We start from the raw sequence: 20709 nt of genomic DNA, 5'->3' as shown, positions 1-20709 counted from the left end.
AGAAACATGTCTTTTACAGGCACAAAAGTTCTCCCAAAGAAAATGCACATAAGTTGATTAGTCTCTTCAGATTTGAGCTTTTAAAAACTATGACATTGCATGACAAAGTGGCCACCATTTTGCATATTGGTGTTAGAATTCACAATAGCCTAGGATTGTTAGAGAAATGATTAATGAAATCTGAACTTTAGTAGCAATCAGCCATACATCAGTTCTTTTGAAAACAGTGACATTAAAATAAACCAATTCTAGGTCACTTTAAACTCAGGTTCTGATCTTTTTGAGAAAAAGTTGCAGAAGTGTGGCTATTCTTTATCTAGAGCTTGAAAAGCTGTGAGTAGTCCTGAGCACCGGACCCATGAATTTGAAATGCACCTGACGCGAAGTGGAGAACCCCTGAAAGCTTCCCTGATCAGGGAAGTTTCAGGGTCAAGACAGGTTTTGAAGTGTATGTAGGTACAGACTCAAGGAATGACTGACTCTGATGAGAAAAGAAATGAGAAATTTAATTTTAAGGGTAACAGGAATAAGTTAGGTTAACCAGAAGGTTACATTTCTAAGAATTCATCTGTAATTGTACCTCTCCTTGTTCAGTACTGGTTAATTCTTATGAAGCCATGCAGGAAAAGTAATAAGATAACCTCTCATTGACTGTGCCTCTTGATGCATATCAGTATCAATATCCATTTTCTATTGCTGCCATAACAAATTACCACAGATTTAATGGCTGAAAACAGTACATAAGTACTATCTCAAAATTTCTATAGGTCAGAAGTCTGGCAGGCATGGCTGGATTCCCTAGTTAGAGTCCCACTGGGCTGAAATCTAACTATTGGCCAAAGATGTAGTTCTCTACTAGGGCAAAGGTCCTCTTTCAAGGTCTCCGTTGTTGGCAGAACATATTTTCCTCTCAAGCTTCCCACATGCCCCCCCTTGATCTTCAAGCCAAAAATGGCAGGTCAAGTCCTTGTCACACTTTGAAGCTTTTTGACTTTCTCTTCTGCCCTCAGCCCAGAATGTTCTGTTTGAAGGACTCCGATGATTGCATTGGGCCCACTTGGATTATCCAGGATACAACCCTATTTTGAAGTCTGCTCATAAGTAAACTTAATTACATCTGCAAAGTCCCTTTGCCATGTTGAATGATATAGTCACAGGTAGGAGACTAGAGAGTAAAGGGGCCCAAGATTCTGTCTACCTCCATGATACTATATTGTGTATAACAGAGGCCATTTAGATATAAATTACAGAAAATTCTATTCCTTTCCAAAGTGTTTAGGGATTAAAATTATTTTCATTTATTATGAATTATGAGAGACATTGAATAAGGCATAAAGTAATATCATGAACACCCACATATTCCTAATGACATTACCGATACCATAAAAGAGGTATAAAACTGAAAATGTTTAAAAATTAAATGTTAAACTAATAGGAAGATAATACAACACCCATTTATAATATCCATTACAGATATTATAAATATGGTCAAAGAATTTCATGTATGTTAAAAGCTTAAATTTTTAATTGTTCCTTGAGTAGAATGTGCTTTTATAATAACTGTGGCTGTTATCTGTTGACTGCTTCCTCTAGGTAAGTAGCTGTACTCTGCACCTTACATGTATTATCTCCTGTCTTCTCAGCAGCCCACTCATGCTAATATCATTCCAGTTTACTCAATACAACGAGTAAACTGAGGTTCAGAGAGGTAGTGGGAGGCCTGGGTAAATTCACTGACCCTTGCATATGTAGTAGTTACCTAACAATTTGTTTTCCGCCAGAGGTTTGAGGGGCTCAGTAGAACAATGTGATAATAAAAAGAAAGAGGTTTTGGAGTCAGACCTGTATCTGAGTCCTCCTTTCATCACTTATTAACTTGCCAAATTCCTGAAACCCTGTTGCCTCCAGTTCCTAATTTGCAAAGTGTGGCTAGTAACAGACACCTCCTGGGGCTGCTGCAAGATAACATGTGTAAAGAACCTGGTATGTGATAAGATCCAGATAAAAGTTCTCCAGTACCTTCCTCCAGAGTAGCTAAAGTGCATCTGGTTCTAAAGTACTTGAATAATTCGGGAAGTCAGTTATGGACTTCTGCCAGCTTCTCCTTACCTCATAGATAATTTAATAGAACATCAGGGTCCACCTAGATGCTCATATCTATGGGACTAGGGATAGATCCCTGTGGGTCTGAGGTACCTGGGTGCCACATACATAAGGGTAGCCCAAGAGAATAAATCTACGCTTGATTTGGCCTCAAAGATAGTTTACAATCTCTGAATTTTGGCATCGTACACCAGGCAATTAAGAGGTGCCAACTTAGCAGTGGACTTTCCTGGCATCCATCCAAGGAGCCACATGCCAGAATATTCTAGTGGCTCTCGCATTAATATGTATTTGCGTGCGTTGTTTTTGACTGCTCTAATCGGACTTGAAATGAATCCAAGAAGTTTCTTCAACTCAGAGACACTCATTCCTCAGTGTCCCCTCCCTCCAGGCTCTGTCTGAAGGCTTAATTGGCTATCTTATCTCCCTAGGTATGCGGAGACCAAAGCCAGGGGGCTGTTTTCCTGAGGGAATTTACGCTAATTCGGAGAGAGAGCCTTCATGAAGATTTCCTGTCTGACCTCTTGAATAGTCACAAAACTGAAGACCCGGTAGAGTGCCTCTTTTCTTTATTCTTAGAAACACTGAAGTTCAAGTCGCTAATTCTGACTCGTGGTGGTAGTTGGTTTTAGCAAATGTGAAGAGGTTTGGATGGTATTTCCTCATGTCCATGACAAGAGGAAAGCAACGTGACACTTCATTAGACAGAATATGTGGGTCAACTTTCTACCCTTTCCTGGGTCTGGCAAGCTGCAAACCTTTCACTGGAGCGTTAGTTGGTTTGGGACAGCCTGTGAAGGATTCACATTAAAATAACTGATGTTTTGCCAACGCGTCTGAACAAGAAATGGTAATAATTTAAATGAGTGAAGAAAAAAGGAGCTTTATATGTAAATTGTTTTATGAGTCAATGGAAATTCCACCATCTTCCCATACGGGTTTCTTTGTGGATATTTTTACTTCAAAGTGTTAGTCATATTTATTTTATGAAAGTTTGTTTCTCTGGTGGTGGTTTTGAAAAAAAAAAAAAGCAGAAAATTGAAAGTCTCCAAAATGAGCTCTGAAATGAAAACAAGTAGCACAGTTGAACAGAGATGTCAGGATTCAGGGTTCTCCATAACTGTGAATCAAGCCATTATTTGTGATTTGTACTTTATTGTGAGAATTGGAAGGATAACTTCTGAAAGTTTCAAGTGTGGCTCTTCATGGTGATGAGCTTGTGCTAGGAAGTGCTCACGGTAGAATTAAAGGAGCCAGTGGATTTCTTGTGTACTCAGAAAATACTGATTTAGAACATGTTCAAAGCAAACATGCAAGTGGCTTTATTTCTACCTCCTCTACCCTGCCTCCTTACAGCCTCTCTCAAGAGGTTCTTTTGGGCACGTTTATCTCATAAACTTCTCTTTTAAATACTAAGTAAATCAGTTCTCATGGTGGCCATTCATGACCACCATCTTCTCCTGGACAGACATTCACATTCTTCTCAAAGCTTGTGCCCCAAGTGTGGGCAGGAACAGTGGTAAAGGTTCCCAAGGGTACAATAATTAATTTTCAGATGGTTCATGCAGATACACATATATTTCTCAGTAAACTCAGAAAATGCAGAGCCTGCCTTTTAAACTTTTATTGTCTGCTCAAGGCTTTTTTGTGTGATCTACTATGGTATACACATTGCCACCTAAGTTTTATTACTTCTTTCTCAGAACATTATCTTGTAATTATGTTTTAATTTTGTTCCATTTGATGTTATGCAAAATCTGAGATATGTTAGCTCACTTTGGATTTGGTTTATGAAAAGTTCTGGTAAGTACTGCTACATGGATACCATATGCAAACCTCATGAGCAAGTCTAATTATTACATAATTTACACCATAAAGGAAATTGAATAATATGAATTATGGCCATAATGGAATTGTCATAGTGGTGCCACTAAAAACAGTTTTTGTCACTTGGCAAGCATTGAGAGTTTTCACAAACTCTCTTATTGTTACATATTATAATATTGATTTACATCATAATGGAAACTGTTCATGCTGCAGAGTTTTCTCAAATCCACTGAGGTCACAAGTAATTGAGAGAGTGGAGGCATTTAACCTGACAGAGGAATTACCTACCAGCACAACTAGTCAGAACTGGGGTTGTATAAGAAAAACGGTAGGGAAGAGAAAAGATCAAAGCTTCCTGAATACCAGAAGCTAATCCAGTTTCGAACAAATTTGTGAAATTCTAACAATTTCTTTGGAGGGTGTATCTCTCTATCTGAGGACTTCTTTTGGCCCCTAGAATATAAAAATTTTAAAGTGTAACTTGATTTTCTAAATAAACATTAAAAGATGAATCGCCTCAGTGTTTGTGTTTGTTTAAGGGGAAGAGTTCAAACGTGAATTGCTACTTCTATCAATAGCCAGAACACTGAAACTCCTTTTGTGGCTTATATAAATTGAGTTTCTACTACATTGTGAGGAAGCTTTGCAGCATAATGGGGGAATCATCGATGAGAAAACTTCCTGGTATAGGTCACAAAAACCACTTCACACAGGCAAGTGGGTGAGAGGAAAAAACAGCTGAGCCATAATCTAAGTCCTTCTTTAGTAGCCCAGTGACAGTCACCCTCATATTTCACTGCTCTTACCGGATTAGCAGCTCTGCTCCTTGAGATCAGGATGCATGTTCACTCTCACCTCCCTAACACCCACCCCCGCACTTGCATATGATAAACACTTGGTTGTGCCAAGTGTTGATGGAGAAAACCTATCATGACTATTCTCTCTGGCCCAATTGTTAGCATTTTTATATTGAAAGCATGGTAAGAATTCCATTACAGGCTATGCATGAAAAGGGCCTTATAAAATGAAAATCTGGGGCGCTGGGGTGGCTCAATTAACTATCTAACTCTTGATCTCAGCTCAGGTCATGATCTCAGGGTCCTGGGATGGAGCTCTGCATTGGGCTCTGTACTCAGCATGAAATCTGCTTGTCCCCTCCCCTTGCTCTTTCTATCTCTAAAATAAATAATAAATAAAATCTTTAAAAAACTAAATGTGAAGATCCTTCTAAATGCAAAATATTATTATTAAAATGGTATGAATGATTTCAGATTTTAATGAGGTGATGAAAGAACATTTGGGATTATCTTCCGTGATGTTTTTTCAAGCCACATGCAGGTTTACAACAAAGAATATGAATGCAAATAGATCGAAAATTTATAGTTGTGTAAGTAATAAACTTATCCCCAATACGTATAAGATTTTGGACACAAGTGGCATGAGATGTAAGAAACACATTGTCACACTGTTGGGTAAAATGATTGCTATCCTCATTTTAAGTCTTTAATTTTTCTTCTCTCCTGCCCTTTCTTTATTCTTGCAAATAATTTTTGAGAACCAGAACAGCCTGACTTATAACTTATTTGTGGAACTCTTTTACCTAAAAGCTTCTTTCGGTCATTTTTGACCTTAAATAACACTTCCTCAACTAGGGCCTTTTGGCACAAATTGACTTTTACATTGCATTAGGAAAACTTTCTAGTTAGCTTTCTCTCCAAGGGCTAATTCCATGGGCTTCACTTTGAAAAGCAGTATAAGGGAGCCATTTGTCTTGAATCCACAGCAGGGCAACTAAACTTCTAATCATTGTCTGAAACTTTGCATGTATGTGATTTGCATTGTTTGCAGAAATAGGATGTTTGTCAAAGACTGTTATTCATTATTGGAATAGTTGGGAAACAGGTCATGTTGGCTTTGGTTGTCAGCTGGATACAAAATTATGATGATGATTAACATGAAATTCACTACAGAATGAGATTTCCTTCAGTATGTAATTTAGTGCAAACCCCAATCTGCCTGTAGCTTTGTGGTTCACAAAGTAGTTATTTAAGCTATTCTTGTACCTTGGTAGAAAATGGAAATCATTTAAGTAATTTCTTATTTAATAATAATTTATTATAAAATAAATCATCAGTTATTTCAATAGAGTGTTCGTTTAATGACTGCTAAAATAGAGGTGAGTTTCAGGAGGGATCCTCAAAAAGACCCTTTTTTTTTTTTTTAAATAGTCATATGTGAAAAGGGAGTTTGTTTTTAAGGTCAAGTCAGTAATTCTCCGAAACTCAACTGAAATAAAAAATGCAATTGATTAAAAACGGTTCTGCTTCAAAGTAAATTATTTTTTCTTCCTCGTTGGGGTGGGGGAACTGGTGGGGACAAGTATTATTTCTATGAACTGAAAAATGAGTTCAACCAACACATAAACACTTACATAAAATGGAATATAACCATTTCCATATGTTCTCTAGGTGTTCACCAGCCTCCTCCCCAACCTGCCAAGGGAAAGGAAACAGTGGAATTTAACTGCTAACATCTGAAGATAATAACTTAATTTGCTTAATTGTACTTCTACACTGGCTGCTATTTTTTGAGTATTTAGGGGACATAAACACAAGCAAGTGGCCCTGTGCCGAAAGCATTTAAGTTACTGAATGTGAGCTGTGACTCACTTTGTTCATCTCTCACTAGCATCTTCCTACCTGAACTGACTCTGCCCACCCTGGACAGAGTTGTCTTTTCCCAAAACTACAATTTTGCTTGAAGCATATTTGGCCTTCTCCTAGCTTCCTCTGCTCTCACAGAGATGTAGAAATGATGGAGAGTACTAGTTTAGGATACCAAATAATAATCAGAAAATGTGAAGTCATATAAAATATTCATATACTAAAGTTTAAAGTATTTTTTCCCCAATACTTCATGATCAGTAGAGTCAGAATGCATTAGATAAGTCTTGCAAATGCAGGCAAATAAAATATTTAAAACCCTCACAGGGTGACATATTATATATACTTTGCAGGGTGTTCTGATTTTTCCTCGGTGATATCATATTATGTAACTTGAAGTAGCAAATGTACTAGAAACCAAATCTAGTCTTCCTGTCTCAGTATATTTTCCCAAAGGATAGCCAATTCAAGTTACACCTCTGAGTGTGCCGCAAAAATCACAGATTGAATTGGAATGCACTTCCACTTTTAAAACACCTGGCTCTTCAATATCACTGCACATTTCTTCTCTGCGTAAAACCAGTTAATAAAAAAGGTGTTGGTCACTAATCAATAAGGCTTTATGAAGCTGTGTGCCACCTTGAGTGTGTGCATTTGCAAATAAATGTTAACTCCTTCTTCTCTTTATTCCACAGAAACTTAGTGAGGGACTAGATTTGGTTTCTAGTAAGCACCTTACTAGGCATTTTATACAAATTTCTCAGGACAACCTGAGATAGGCAATAATAACTCCATTTTGCAGTGATAATGACCATTGGAAATGTAATTTTTGAAAGATACCACTCATAATTGTAATAAAACTATAAGAACAAAACTCTAAAAAAAAGATATAAAACCTAGATGGGATATCATTGAGAAAGTCAAAGATGAATAGCTTATTAATGGCATGTTAATAATGGCATGCTATACATATATATTCAATATTACCACCCATCAGGGGTATACAAATGAAAACAAGATACAGCATTTGATACCCATCGTATTGGTAAAAAATTAAAAGAATTGACAAAGGCAGTATTAGTGAGGAAGAAATAGTGAGAACCACTCCTATATTGCTGTTGGGGTACAGATCAGTATAGCCACTTTAAAAGAGCAACTTCCAATGTCTATAAAGTTGAGTATATGCATATCCTAAATCCCACCAATCTCGTTTTAGAAATCTACCCTAGAGAAACACACAGATGTTCAACAAAGTATTGAATGTTATAGCCTAAAATTGAAAGAAAACCTTAAATATTCATTGGAAGGTAAATGGATAAACTACTTGTGGTTTATTCATAAAATAAAACACTAGAGAAGCAGTTAAAATAAATAACTAGATCTATATGTGTTGGATCAATCTCAAAAATATAATGTTGAGGGGAAAATGATACTACTTTATAATATACAATTTATATTAATTTTAGTATCACATAAATATTTATTAGATAATGTTTAGAGAAAATGATTATGTATAAAAACAAGGGTGGGAAAAATATGCCTCAACTTTGTAATGTTGGTTACTTTCTGCATAGAGAGTAAAGAATGGGATCAGGTTGGGAACATGTGCATGGTATACTTTAACCATATCTATAATATTTTATTTCTCAAAAAAGAATATGGTAAGATGGTAATATATGTTTAAATGGCTAGTGGTTGCAAAAAAGTTTACTTTATTATTCCCTGCACTTTTTATGTTTAGAATATTTTAAAATACATGCATAATAAAACCTTTAGGATGTCTGACAAAAGTCAGTTACAAAATGAATCCTGTTTTTATTAGCAGTGGTGGAACTGGCAATCATTGAAACATAAAGTGACAAAGCTCAGTGCCCAAGATTTAATATATACACTATTCACATTTTTGCCTCATAGCATAATTAAGGAGTAGTCAAATGTCTGACAACAGAATACAAAATCATGGGACCTCCTATCAGTTCATGAACTGCAACTCTAGTAAATAATGTCAGGATGATGAATCTCAGTATTTAAGGAGAGGGACTATTTCTTTACACTTGACCTTTGGAATTAGCTGAAAAAAAATTATCCTGGGGGGGGATTTTTTTTCTTTCTCAATTTTTAATTTCCTTACAGCTTATACAGTTCCTATCTGTTATCTATAATATATCCACCACCTGCTAGGATTCCAAACAACAAATAGATATCAGGAGTAATTATCTCAAAGACACTAGAAGTAATACAATGTGAAGCATTAAAAATCCCAACTCTCATGTGAGCAGATTCTTAAGACTAAACAATCTCTCAAATAAAATGTTAAAAAAATTTAACATCAGTTAGAAAATTATAAATAACATGTGTGAATTTTAGGACTCTGCTCAAGTACATTTTCAGGTTTCACACTGTGAGATCCTTCCCCAAGAAACTTTGTCAGTACTGGTGAAATTTCAGTATTAAACCAATTTTCCCTAGGTCACTCCAATGTTGTTCCTGTAAACTGGTATTCAAATTCCTGAGATAGTGTCCACTTACAGTTATCCTAAAGCAAGCCAGAATACTTTGAAATTAATATCAAATATCTTGAGTAACAGTTATAAATGTGAGGAGCCGACTCTTTGCTGCTTGACTTTGGAACTTCACAAAAAAGCATAAACTAACCAGGGGCTGTGATTTAAATTGCTCTGCAGAAAATCACTTGGGGCACCAAAGAATAATTTATTGCTTCCTTAATATAAAGAGCTAATTCATCTCATGAAAAGACAACTTTCAAAGAAGTTCTTTAGCTGCCTCTAAGGTGGTGCTGAAGCTGTCAGGAGGTATGAAGAGTTTCAATGCCTGTCTCTAACGGGTGTTGATGACTGAGCTGTGCGTGGAGGGTGGAGGTGCTGTCCATCAGTGGATGAAGGCGGCTATGGAGCGTAGTTGCCCATGCCGCCAGCAGCTGGACAAGGTCCCTTGGCACCAGACATCTGCACAGGGAAGTGCTGAGTAGAATCGGAGTGGTCAGAGGACAGCCTAATGGAGTCTTGTAACTGAGAGTCCAAATTCTATTACTTGAATTCAAGAAAATATGACAGAGTACTGTGGGGTGTGGGCAGGGGCCAAATGACCTTTTGATGCATAACATCCTCTTAGAGTTTATATGATCTTCTAATTGGAGAGACATGATTTTTTTTACAGTCGGTGCTGCTATTTCTGAATAGGTAGAAATGTAGGCCTTTAAACTGAGTTTATTTTATTTTTTATTTTTTAAAAAATTTATTTATTCATAAGAGACACAGAGAGAGAGGCAGAGACATAGGCAGAGGGAGAAGGAGACTCCATGTGGGAAGCCCAGTGTGGTACTCGATCCCGGGCCCCGGGGGTTAACAACCAGAGCCAAAGGCAGATCCTCAAGTGCTGAGCCACCCAGGCACCCCTTAAACTGAGTTTATAATTGAGCCTACCAAGGAAGCAAACATTAAAAGAACATTATTTACTAGCATGATATTGTTGAATAGCTATAATCTCTAAATGTTGATTTTAAAATTCTGTATACCATTTTACCTGTGTTAATAGGAACTTCTAAGTAAGAAGAAGGTCATGTTTTTGTTCAGCTTTAAAAAAAAGCATTGTTACTCAAAAAGTTTTGAAAGGAACACATTTTAGTTTTCTGTTGTGTTACTTTAAGTTTGATTTCAACTCGATGTTGACACAAGAGCAAAACGAATACCCAAAAAATAAAGATCTGTTATTTATATTACTTAAATATAAATATGTAGCTTCTGCTAAGTGAAAATACCTTTATCTACAATTAAATTGTTTTACCAAAACTAAAAATGTGGGATTTGTTGTAAAAGTGTCACTTACAGAGCCTAAAACCTGAGGAGGGCTTGTGTTGTTGGGTTGAGGCTTTATTTCCAACTAGCCGTGAGACTTGAGGCAAGTCATATGTCTTCCTCAACCTCATTTTCCTGACCTTTAAGATAAAATATACTCTGGATATCTTTGCAGCTCTAGAATACTGTGTTTCAAATTAGATATTTGATGGAAACTTCAAATTCCTCACAGTTGCAATTTGGTGATATTTTTTGATGGCTACTCAAGGTCTCTTTCATGTCAGAACCAGTTTTGTGTTTCTAGAGTCAGATCTTCCTACCTATAATAGATGCACCTTCCTTCCCCAATCTCAATAAATACCCACAGTCTGCCTGTGCATTCTACATGTACCACTACTAACATATTTCAAAAGTTCCACTTTGCCCTTCATGTAATGAGTACTTGTATGTCAAAGCCAATTATATAGTTCAAGAGAGCTGAGTTCCTCACACACAGCTTAATGCCAAAACCCCTTAGTATGGTTCCTGTTGATCTTCAACTTTGCTTCTGACAACGTCCATTTAGACTTTCTTCACTGCAGCTTGCCAACACCACAATTTGTTCCCATATGCAATTATCAGCTCATTGCTTTGCTCATAGGGCCTCTTCTGCCTGGCATGTCCTTGTTCCCTCTTCTCTAGACTTTTCTTTATTAACTCAACTCAAATCTCACTTGCTCCAGGAAACCGGCTCTCAAGATAGGCTTGTCTCTGCGAAATCCTAAGCATTCGTGATCTTTGCTTATGGGACCAGCTGGGGCCCTATCTTCTCAGGCTGCCCAGAAGACTCTATGCAGCTGTGGAGAGTCCTTGGCTCAGGCCTCAGGACAGGCTATTGTCAGGATCTTAATCTGCAGGAATGGTCTGCCCACAGGGAAATATTAGTGCAAATCTGGGGGAAAAAAGCAGGAAATTATAAAATCTCAGTGGGTAGAGTATAGTGGAGGGACAGTGGGGAGGGGAAAGGCAAGTGGCGGTTTGGAGTACAAGGCAATCAGAAAATTCAGACTAGGAGTTAATTCTGGGATCCTATCCCAAGAATATTGTCCATTGGTCATAGAACCCCTCCTACTTTGCATCTCCACTTATCTTTTCATATGTATAGACCATCTGCTTTGGATATTTTTTTAGCAAGGACTATGTTTTATAATACTTTTCCCAGCACACAGAATGGAATCTTAAGCAGAGTAATAATAATAGTGACACAATGACAAAAAAAATAACATTAATGAGAATACCAACTATCATTTATTGTCTACACCAGGTGCTGCCTAAAGCACTTTGCCTACACATACCTCATTAATCTTAGGAAGAGGATGCTATCCCCTTCTAACAGGTGAAGAAATTAAAAAGAAAAGTAACTTTCTCAAGGTCACAAAACTGATTTGTCACTTTAAAGAATACAGGAATGCACATTTGAAAAATACAGATTCATCTCAGCAACCATTAATTGAGTATCTACTATATTTAACATACTCGTCTAGGTGCTACCAGGGAACATAAAGCTGAGTTAAATGGTCCTTACTCTCTAGGAGTTTAGGCTATCAACACTTTAATTCTAACTGTATTAGAATTAAAACTTGAAATGTTTTCTTTTTGAATAAGATCATCAGGGTAGTGGCAGAGTAGTAAGATTATGAGTATTGTTTTAGAATACCTCATCCTTTTAATAGCAAAGTCTTTAGAAATACTACTTGATTTATTTTGGGTTTTTTTTTTAAGGGTTGGACTTGATTATATATGAAGCAGGTTCAAAGGAGCTGCCGAACACACTAAATTTCAGGTGACTTTATTTTAGTTTGAATTAGATTCCCTCGTAGGGTTATTGCTTTGCACAGTCCATTGCTCTTTAATGGCTTTGAGTGGATATATGTTCAGAAGGCTGCTTGTCTCCAGTGTGAAAGTACAATTTAAGTAGATTGGTTTGCAAGTATGACTCGTTACCATTGCTGGTTGGTGTTCCAAGTTTCTACAGAGACAATTAATCTTCATGTATTACATATTAGTTCCACAGTATGAATGAATGAGTGTGTGGAGAATATACCTAGGGAGCTGTATTAAATAAGTTGCTGCAAACAATGGTTGGTGTTCTGTGCTGAACTCCAATTTGATGTAATACTTACAAAGAGCAACAAAAACGGTCTTAGCTTTTTGAGTGCTTACCTTCTTGGCAACTCAAAATTTATGCCACCGGTGGGAATTTGGGATCCACTGAGTATGCCTTGAACATCCCCAAAAGGTGGGATGAGCACATACATTTGCTTCTCTTCTATGTGAAAGAAATTTTCCAGGGAAGATATTTCAGGGCCAGTATGAACAGAGGTGCTAGCGACCCAGGCTCTTCCATTGTTCTCCTAAATCATCTTAGCCTCTGCCTCCTAATCTTGAGGACGTCTTGTGATCCAAAAATGGCTCCCAGAGCTCCAGTCACTCATAGTTCAGGCAATAAGATGGAGGAAGGGACAAACAATAACGTGCTAATGTAGAAAAGGTATATACCGGCTGGCTCCCCACAGCTTTTCCAGAAGCTACCACTTTGTATTTCCTCTGAATTGCTAGCTCCCTGGCATGAACTTAGCTACATAGCCATGCCTAGGTGCAGGGGATTCAGGGTCATGTAGTCTTTTTTTTTTTTTTTTAAGAATTTATTTATCTGACAGAGAAAGAGAGCACAAGTAGGGGGAGCAGCAAAGGGAGAGAGAGAAGCAGGCTCTCCCCTGAGCGGGGAGCCAGATGTGAAGCTAGATCTCAGGACCCTGGGATCATGACCTGAGCCAAAGGCAGATGCTTAAACACTTAACTGACTGAGCCCCCTGGTGCCCCGGGTCTGGTAGTCTTTATACTGGGCAGCTATATACCCAGTTTAAAGAGGAAGTGAGAAAACATTTTAGAGTGAGAAGCCAGTGGTCTTTCCCACAGTGATACACTTAGGTGGAATGATAATGGAAGTGAATCCCTAGTATATATACTGAATACAAAATTTATTTTGCAGTAGCTTCAAAATTCATGGGGGCAGTAAAATTGTTCTGGAATCAGATAGTAGTGATGGTTGCATAATATACTAAGAACCACTGAAGTGTATACTGTAAAAGAGTGGATTTCATGGTATATGAATCACATCTCAATAAAAACAACAATTACTGTGGTCTGTAAAGTTTCAATCTAAGAGGAATGGACACAGATGCAAAAAAAATCTTTATTTCCCAGAATGGAAGGAGGGTAGTTCCAAAGAAAAAGCAAAGGCTTTTCAGCATGGCTTATTGGTTCTCTTTGGTAGAAGGGGAACTGCCCCCAGGCCGTCCTCTCTGCCTGATGCTGGAGTGTGAGGGACATGCAGGATAACTGGTTGAACTTTGAAGCAGCTAGTGCTGATGGTGACAGTGATGAGTATGGCAACAGCAAACACTTATCTATCAGATGCTGGCTAGCTGTATTATGTATGTGATAATCAAAGTAATGAACACTTCAGATAATATCAGGATAATACTTATGAGAAAACTGAGGCACATATTGGTTAGCAAGCTTGTCAAGGTCACACCCTTGCTATGTAGTAGAACCTGATTTCAAATCCCAATGTCTGGCTCACAGTCCACACTCCTAATTGCTATACTACACTCTGAGGCTTTCTCCTGCTATCAAAAGTGATCCCTCCTAGTCAAAGCAAGAATTCTCCTTCTTGAATGGATTTTGTGATCTTTATAATGTGTATTTAAAATTAAATTTGATTATAGTTATCCAAGGTATTTTATGAACTAACACAGGATGTCTTCTGTTGTCAGGATTGCCTCATGCATTTTCATACTCAGTGCTCTCCTGAACTAATTAGGAACATGAGGGCAATTATCAAGACACACACACAACTGAAGAAGGTGACCTACTATACCAGGCTTGTTTTTAATTAGATACTTAAAGCACACATTTCCTTTGTCAAGCCTAATATGATGCAATAAGACAAATTTCTTTAATTTTTCCTTACTTCCAGATGATCCCATATGGTCCTTGTAAAGTATATGGCTTGCTTTTGAAAGGCAAAGCATCTTTTTAAAAACTCAAAGTTGCTTGCAGTTTTCCTGAGCACTTGGGGTATGGGTGTTTATTGTACTCTTATTTCTATAATTAAACAATGAATGAAAATCTGAAGAGTTTATTTTTGACGCAGTTCAAAGCTTGGGCAGTCCTACCTTGGAGCAGAAATACTCTCTTTCAAAATGTATGACAATGGACCTCTTCTGTATGTAATCAGTGAAGGTGATATGTACAATACATACTAAAACTTGGAGAAATTTACACATTTATAGAAGCATAAATTTGAGTGTCCTCTTTAGATGGGTTCTCCTAATACCTATGAAATACGATGTTTTTGTGTTCTTTTTTTTTTAAGGTTTTATTTATTTGTTCATGAGAGACACAGAGAGACAAAGAGACAAAGAAGAGGGAGAAGTAGGCTCCCTACCAGGATCTTGATACGGGACTCCATCCCAGGACCCCAGGAGCACGCCCTGAACCAAAGGCAGACGCTCAACTGCTGAGCCACCCAGGCATCCCTCTTTATGTTCTTATAGCATATATGATTCTACACCACCATTTACTTTACTCTATGACTATGTTAAGGCCAACACTGGAAAAAAATTATCCAAATCTCTTAATTGCAAAATCAGAATCACACATAAGGACATGTGATCTTAATAGAAATACAGTAAAAAGATAGTTTTAATGGGAAGACAGTAAGAATCTTACCTGGCTTCTTAAAGCTGAGTGAATATCCATTATCCTCAAGGAAATAGAACCACTATTATACACTTTTAAAGCTGTTTTTGAGAGGGATCCCTGGATGGCTCAGCGGTTTAGCGCCTGCATTCAGCCCAGGGCATGATCTTGGAGACCTGGGATTGAGTCCCACGTCAGGCTCCCTGCATGGAGCCTGCTTCTCTCTCTGCCTGTGTCTCTGCCTCTCTGTGTGTGTGTGTGTGTGTGTGTCTCTCATGAATTAATAAATAAAATCTTAAAAAAAAAAAAAAAAACAAGGGGCAGCCCAGGTGGCTCAGCGGTTTAGCTCTGCCTTCAGTCCAGGGTGTGATCCTGGAGTCCCGGGATCAAATCCCATGTCGGGCTTCCTGCATGGAGCCTGTTTCTCCCTCTGCCTGTGTCTCTGCCTCTCTCTCTCTCTCTCTCTCTCTCTCTCCCCCCCCCCATGAATAAACAACAAAAATAAAATCTTTTAAAAAATACAACTATTTTTGAAAATGTATATTTCAGAATTTATGATTTTGTCTACTCAGATATAGCATCAGATATAGATGTGGTGGCTATAAACGGGACAGTCACATACTCAGGTTTTCAAGAGAGTGACTTTGGTTGATTTTTGTAATCAAATTTCATTTTATTTTGTGTTTTATATCACCCTCTGCACCATTTGTCCTGATGTATAAGGTAAATCTAGTACACGGTAGTGATTTGGGTACAGAATTGTCTCTGTTGTATGTGCCCATTGCCTTATCCCCATTCTCTGGGAAGCATATACAAATGCGACCACAGAGAAGAGGGGAAAGGTGTGTGGTTGTAATCTAGCTCCTTACTCAGGGTCTTATTCATCCCACTGGTTCTTGGCAGAGATGAGATTTGTGGCCACTCAAAAGAATACTTGAGGTCCAACTCACCAAGCATTATCAGTGATAAACATTTTGGCCACGATGTTCCCTTTCTCTGATAATGGTGACTTGTATTTTGTGGAGCAAAGGAAGAAAAATCAATATTTCAAGTAATCACTCTACCACAATAATTTATGTGTAACACTCAGTATATTATACAAAAATGAATACGCCTGCTTTATTTACAGATCAGTTGACTTTGCATGTAATCTCATTGTTCCAGCTGCAGTTTTAAAGATTCCTGTACTATGAAACTTTCTATTATCTTGAGTTTACACTATGGAATTACATTTTACATAGTTGTAGCAAGCACAAGCTAATTATATAGCTTGACTAGAGGAGAAAAACATTTGCATTGTGATTTAAAATAAGAAATACTATTTTTCGGATAGGATTTAGTCATAAGGTAAAGTTGCCCTGTTGTCTTGTGTTCCCAATGATGTCTACAAGAGGGAGAGATGACTCATCATCTGATGAATAATTCTTCAAAGTAATGAATGCTGGCAGAAGGGGCAGGCATTTGATATTCTTCGAATGAATTCTAAAGGTCATTCCACTTGCTGCATACATTTCTTGTCCTCTGAGCAACTGCTCAAAAAGGGTTTAAAGTCTAATATCAGCTTTGGTCTAAAATAGATATGCATGGGGGCACCCGGGTGGCTCAGTGGGTTGAGCATCTGACTCTTGATTTTGGCTCAAGTCATGTTCTCAGGGTCATGAGGTCGAGCCCCATATTGGACTTTGTGCTGGTCATAGAGACTGCTTAATTCTCTCTCTCTGCTCCCTCCTCTCTGTCCCCTTTCCCTCCTCTCTAAAAATAATAGTTATGCACACTAAAAATGATGCCAATGATCTCTACTTCATGAAACCAAAGAAGACACAGAGATCTGACCTTTTAATGCCTAGAAAAAGAAACTAATTTAAACAAGTTCTAGACTGGTGGGTATAGTAAAAGAGGTGGCAATTCCGTTCAAGTTTATCTAGGACCACAAGTATTTTCTACAGAGAACTTTCACATGTTTTTTTTTTAATTACCAATATCAAAATATTCTATAGGCAGTTGAACAGCACAAGGCTTCAGAAGATCAGCTTCCTGTTTTCCAGGAGCCAGAAGAGAAGGAAGATATCCACTTTCACCTTGCCTACTGTTATGGGACTTTTACCATAGCAAAGGCCTAGCTCTGACCTACTGTGGGGATTAGGCAGTCTTTAGTAACTGAACAGTAGTCAGACAGAAATAGACTCAACCTACTCAGTAACAAACCTTTTTCATGTAGGAATGACAGCAAATTGACCAGCATTTTTACGACCTCTCTAGAGAAGAAAGAAAAATAGGAAGTAGCAGCATTATTTCTTGAAAGTCATGATTTCTGGCTTGAGAACTCATCCATATAACTAAAAATCACATATTGAATAGCTGGAGTGTCCCAAACTTGCTCAAGATTCAGAAAGAAATTAAAATGTAAGTGATAAAAGTAGTGTCAGTTAACTCCCAAAGGCCCTTTGTTCTCTCATTATGGCTGTATTACTCTAACTTTGCATTTAATTCCTAGTAGATTACCTGGTATTGCTATGGCTGATAGACTGTTAGGGGAGCCCCCATGATCCTCACCTCCTGGGTGTTTATGGCTTCATATAATTCCTTCCCTTTGAGTTTGGGTAGGACCAGTGGCTTGCAGTAACCAACAGAATATGGCAAAGAATGTCATTCCAGTGATTACATTACATAGGACTCTATCTTCCTAAAAGACTGACTTGAGAGGCTTGCTCTTCTTCCTGTTGGCTTTGCAGAGACAAGCTACTGTGAGTCTTACAGACACAGGAAGTGAATTAATCTAACAACTTAAAAGCTATGAAATGAGCTCTTTCCCAAATGAGCATCCAGATGAGAACCCAGCCCTGGTTGGCACTTTGCAGACTTGCAGAGGACCCAGCTAAGCCATGGTCAGACCTCTGATGCATAGGAACTATGAGATAATAAATATGTGTGTTGTGTAGCCTTTAATCTTGTGGCAGTTTGTTATGTAGCACCACAAACTAACATAGCTGCTTTCTTAAACTATAAAAGAGAGAGATTGGTACTTGGCTGAGGTATTGAAAGCAACAAGAGAAGAAACAATTGACAAGTAAGGAGACAAGAGATGTGAGAACATAGAACATACAAAATATAAGGAGAAAAGATATGGGTCTCTCAAAATCACATTTCTGTCTGAACCAATGTAGCATAGAAACTAGTAGCCTTTTATACCAGTATAACCTCTGAAAGCATAATTGAACAATAAATGGCATTCACAGTTATGACAATGAGTTTATAAGCAGCAACATATCAAGTAAAACACATTCTATTCAAGAAGCTAGAGATCTATGTAATACAATTGTGAAAAAATTTCATAATCATTGACATAGCACTGGATGTGTTTGATCACGGATCTTGGCATTATTTGAGAATTTGATATTTATCCTAGGATTAATTCAAAGAGATTGGAAAATAACAAAATAGTTATAATCAAAGAGTTACATGTGCCTTTCCCACAATGTGACATGTTATAATGATTATTAGAATATTGAGTAAGAATTTTAAGTTACAAATAAATACTTGAGCTTAAAATTAAACTATCACTTATTTCCATGTAGCCTGTAGACAGCATGGCCTCTGTTTCCAAGCTGGAATTAGAAACAATAAAGAATGCTGATAATGGTGGTGGACCATGCATTGGTTTTCCCTTTGGCATATAGAATATGAGAGGGAGAGAGGTTCCTTGGTCTATGGAAGAACTAGTTAGGGAAACAACTACTATCTAATACTTACGTAAAAGGCCCAAACTTGATGCATATTTATATAACTGTGCAGTAAATCCTCTTGAGGCTTATTTTTCATGGTCTTCTCTATATATATCTCATGAGATTTGGAGTAGGAAGAGGTGGTATGAAATGTTGGAAATGCGCTGGACCATGCAGAAATCTGAAGCCTGTAAACTAGTTTCAGCTCAAACACACAACAGTCATGTTATCTGTCTGGGATTTAGAGTTACCAGTTGTAAAATGGGGTAATAGTCTCTACATAAAAGTAGATTATATACTATCAACCTCTTTGACAGACTCTTTGTAGGAAAATTTTGTTGCAGTAAATTTGTAAATGGTGTCAATTTCCAAAAAAGAAGAATCTGTCTAAAAGGTTTATGAAGGCCATAAAATGAAAGGTTTTGAAAAGAATCTCTTTATGTAATTTGAATATGGATTGCATTTCAGTTTATAAAAGCACTTTTCATTGCAGATGATCATTTGATCCTCTTGGTTATCCTGGGAGGTAGATATTATCAGCATGTCATGTCAGCAGTGCTTCTTATTGCTTTGTAGTGTGTGCACACTCATGTATGAGCGTGCACACACAAACACACACATTATGGATTATTGAAGGACAGAGTTGCCCAGTGTCCCGTAACTGGTGAATGGTGGAACTGGACTGAAACCACACTTCTGACTAAATCCCATTCTATCTCTGGAGGACTTTGATGGAATGATTTTGCTTACTTATAAGAAGAAGTAGTCCTATGCTGAGAAAAAAGATGCTTCTGAGTCACCACACTTCCTTTTCATCAGCAGCTGTGTCATGTTCCCACTTAGGGATTCACATCTGGACTGATGTTGCAACCTACTCGCAGGCCTAGGGAACTGCTTTCTGTCCATGCAGAGTTGTAGGTAAGCAAGGAAGCCCTTGTCATCAGCCTCTTTCTAGTAACTCATATTTGTGGAGTCCATTCCTCATAGAAGATGGTAAAAACATGGTCTTGATCCTAGTCTCTGGAGCCCTGAAGCTAATTAGCTCACATGTAAAATATGATTACTCTCTGAAAAACTATTAGATTCTAAACAAAGAACAAAATTTAAACATGACCTGTCCATATGTTCATTTTGCAGATTATTCATTTTTAAAATTCTTTACTTAAAGATCTGAAGAGTTTAAATATCTAAATATAATAAACAAAATAGTAAGTTTGCACAAATTTGTACATAAGTATGACCCCTGTTTGGGGCCAAAAATAAAAATAAACTTAAATATCTGTATACACTTATATAAATGTAGAGAAACATGAAAAAAGAAGCTACCATATGAGAAAAGTTGGAACTTTCTGACTTTATTTTTTGTATATAGCTGGATTTTTTCACTTGTAACGAGGATCAAATAGTAATTTTGTAATTTAAAATTATCCAGTTAATATAAAATAAGAAATATGGGTTAAAGGAAAGGAGAGAGGGACGAAGGATGGAAAATGAGCAATCATTCTACAGCTGACGTGGATCGCACTCGCTTAGCTCATAGATATAATTTATCTTATTTGTCATAATGAAAGAAATGAGAATACATGCTATGTAATTAGGCAATATATTAATCCTGTACTTCAATAAATTTGCTTAAATGCCATTTTTACATTTCTGAGCTATTGCTTATATTACTGACATTAAAGAACATGAGATTTTGATGGATACTGTAGAGTGTGTATAGTGTAGGATAAAGCCATTCAATTATTCGTTCTCAAAGCCAGGTGCAAGGGTGAACACAATATAATCCCAACAAAAAATTTTAAAAAACCTAGGAGAGCTCATAGCTTGTTT

General features: G+C 37.4%; 1 protein-coding gene across 2 annotated transcripts in view; it reads left to right on the top strand.

Moving 5' to 3' along the window:
* Nucleotides 1–20709, top strand: part of ADAMTSL1 (ADAMTS like 1) — an 882039-nt gene that overhangs the window by 251770 nt on the left and 609560 nt on the right. For both annotated transcript variants that reach the window (XM_041761627.1, XM_041761624.1), the window contains exon 2: nt 2535–2654. In XM_041761627.1, coding sequence (XP_041617561.1) covers nt 2535–2654 — 120 coding nt within the window. The remainder of the gene's footprint in view (nt 1–2534; nt 2655–20709) is intronic.

This window comes from Vulpes lagopus, chromosome 7 (genome assembly GCF_018345385.1).
Source record: "Vulpes lagopus strain Blue_001 chromosome 7, ASM1834538v1, whole genome shotgun sequence".
Lineage (NCBI taxonomy): Eukaryota > Metazoa > Chordata > Mammalia > Carnivora > Canidae > Vulpes > Vulpes lagopus.
This window is presented reverse-complemented; position numbering and strand designations above follow the sequence as displayed.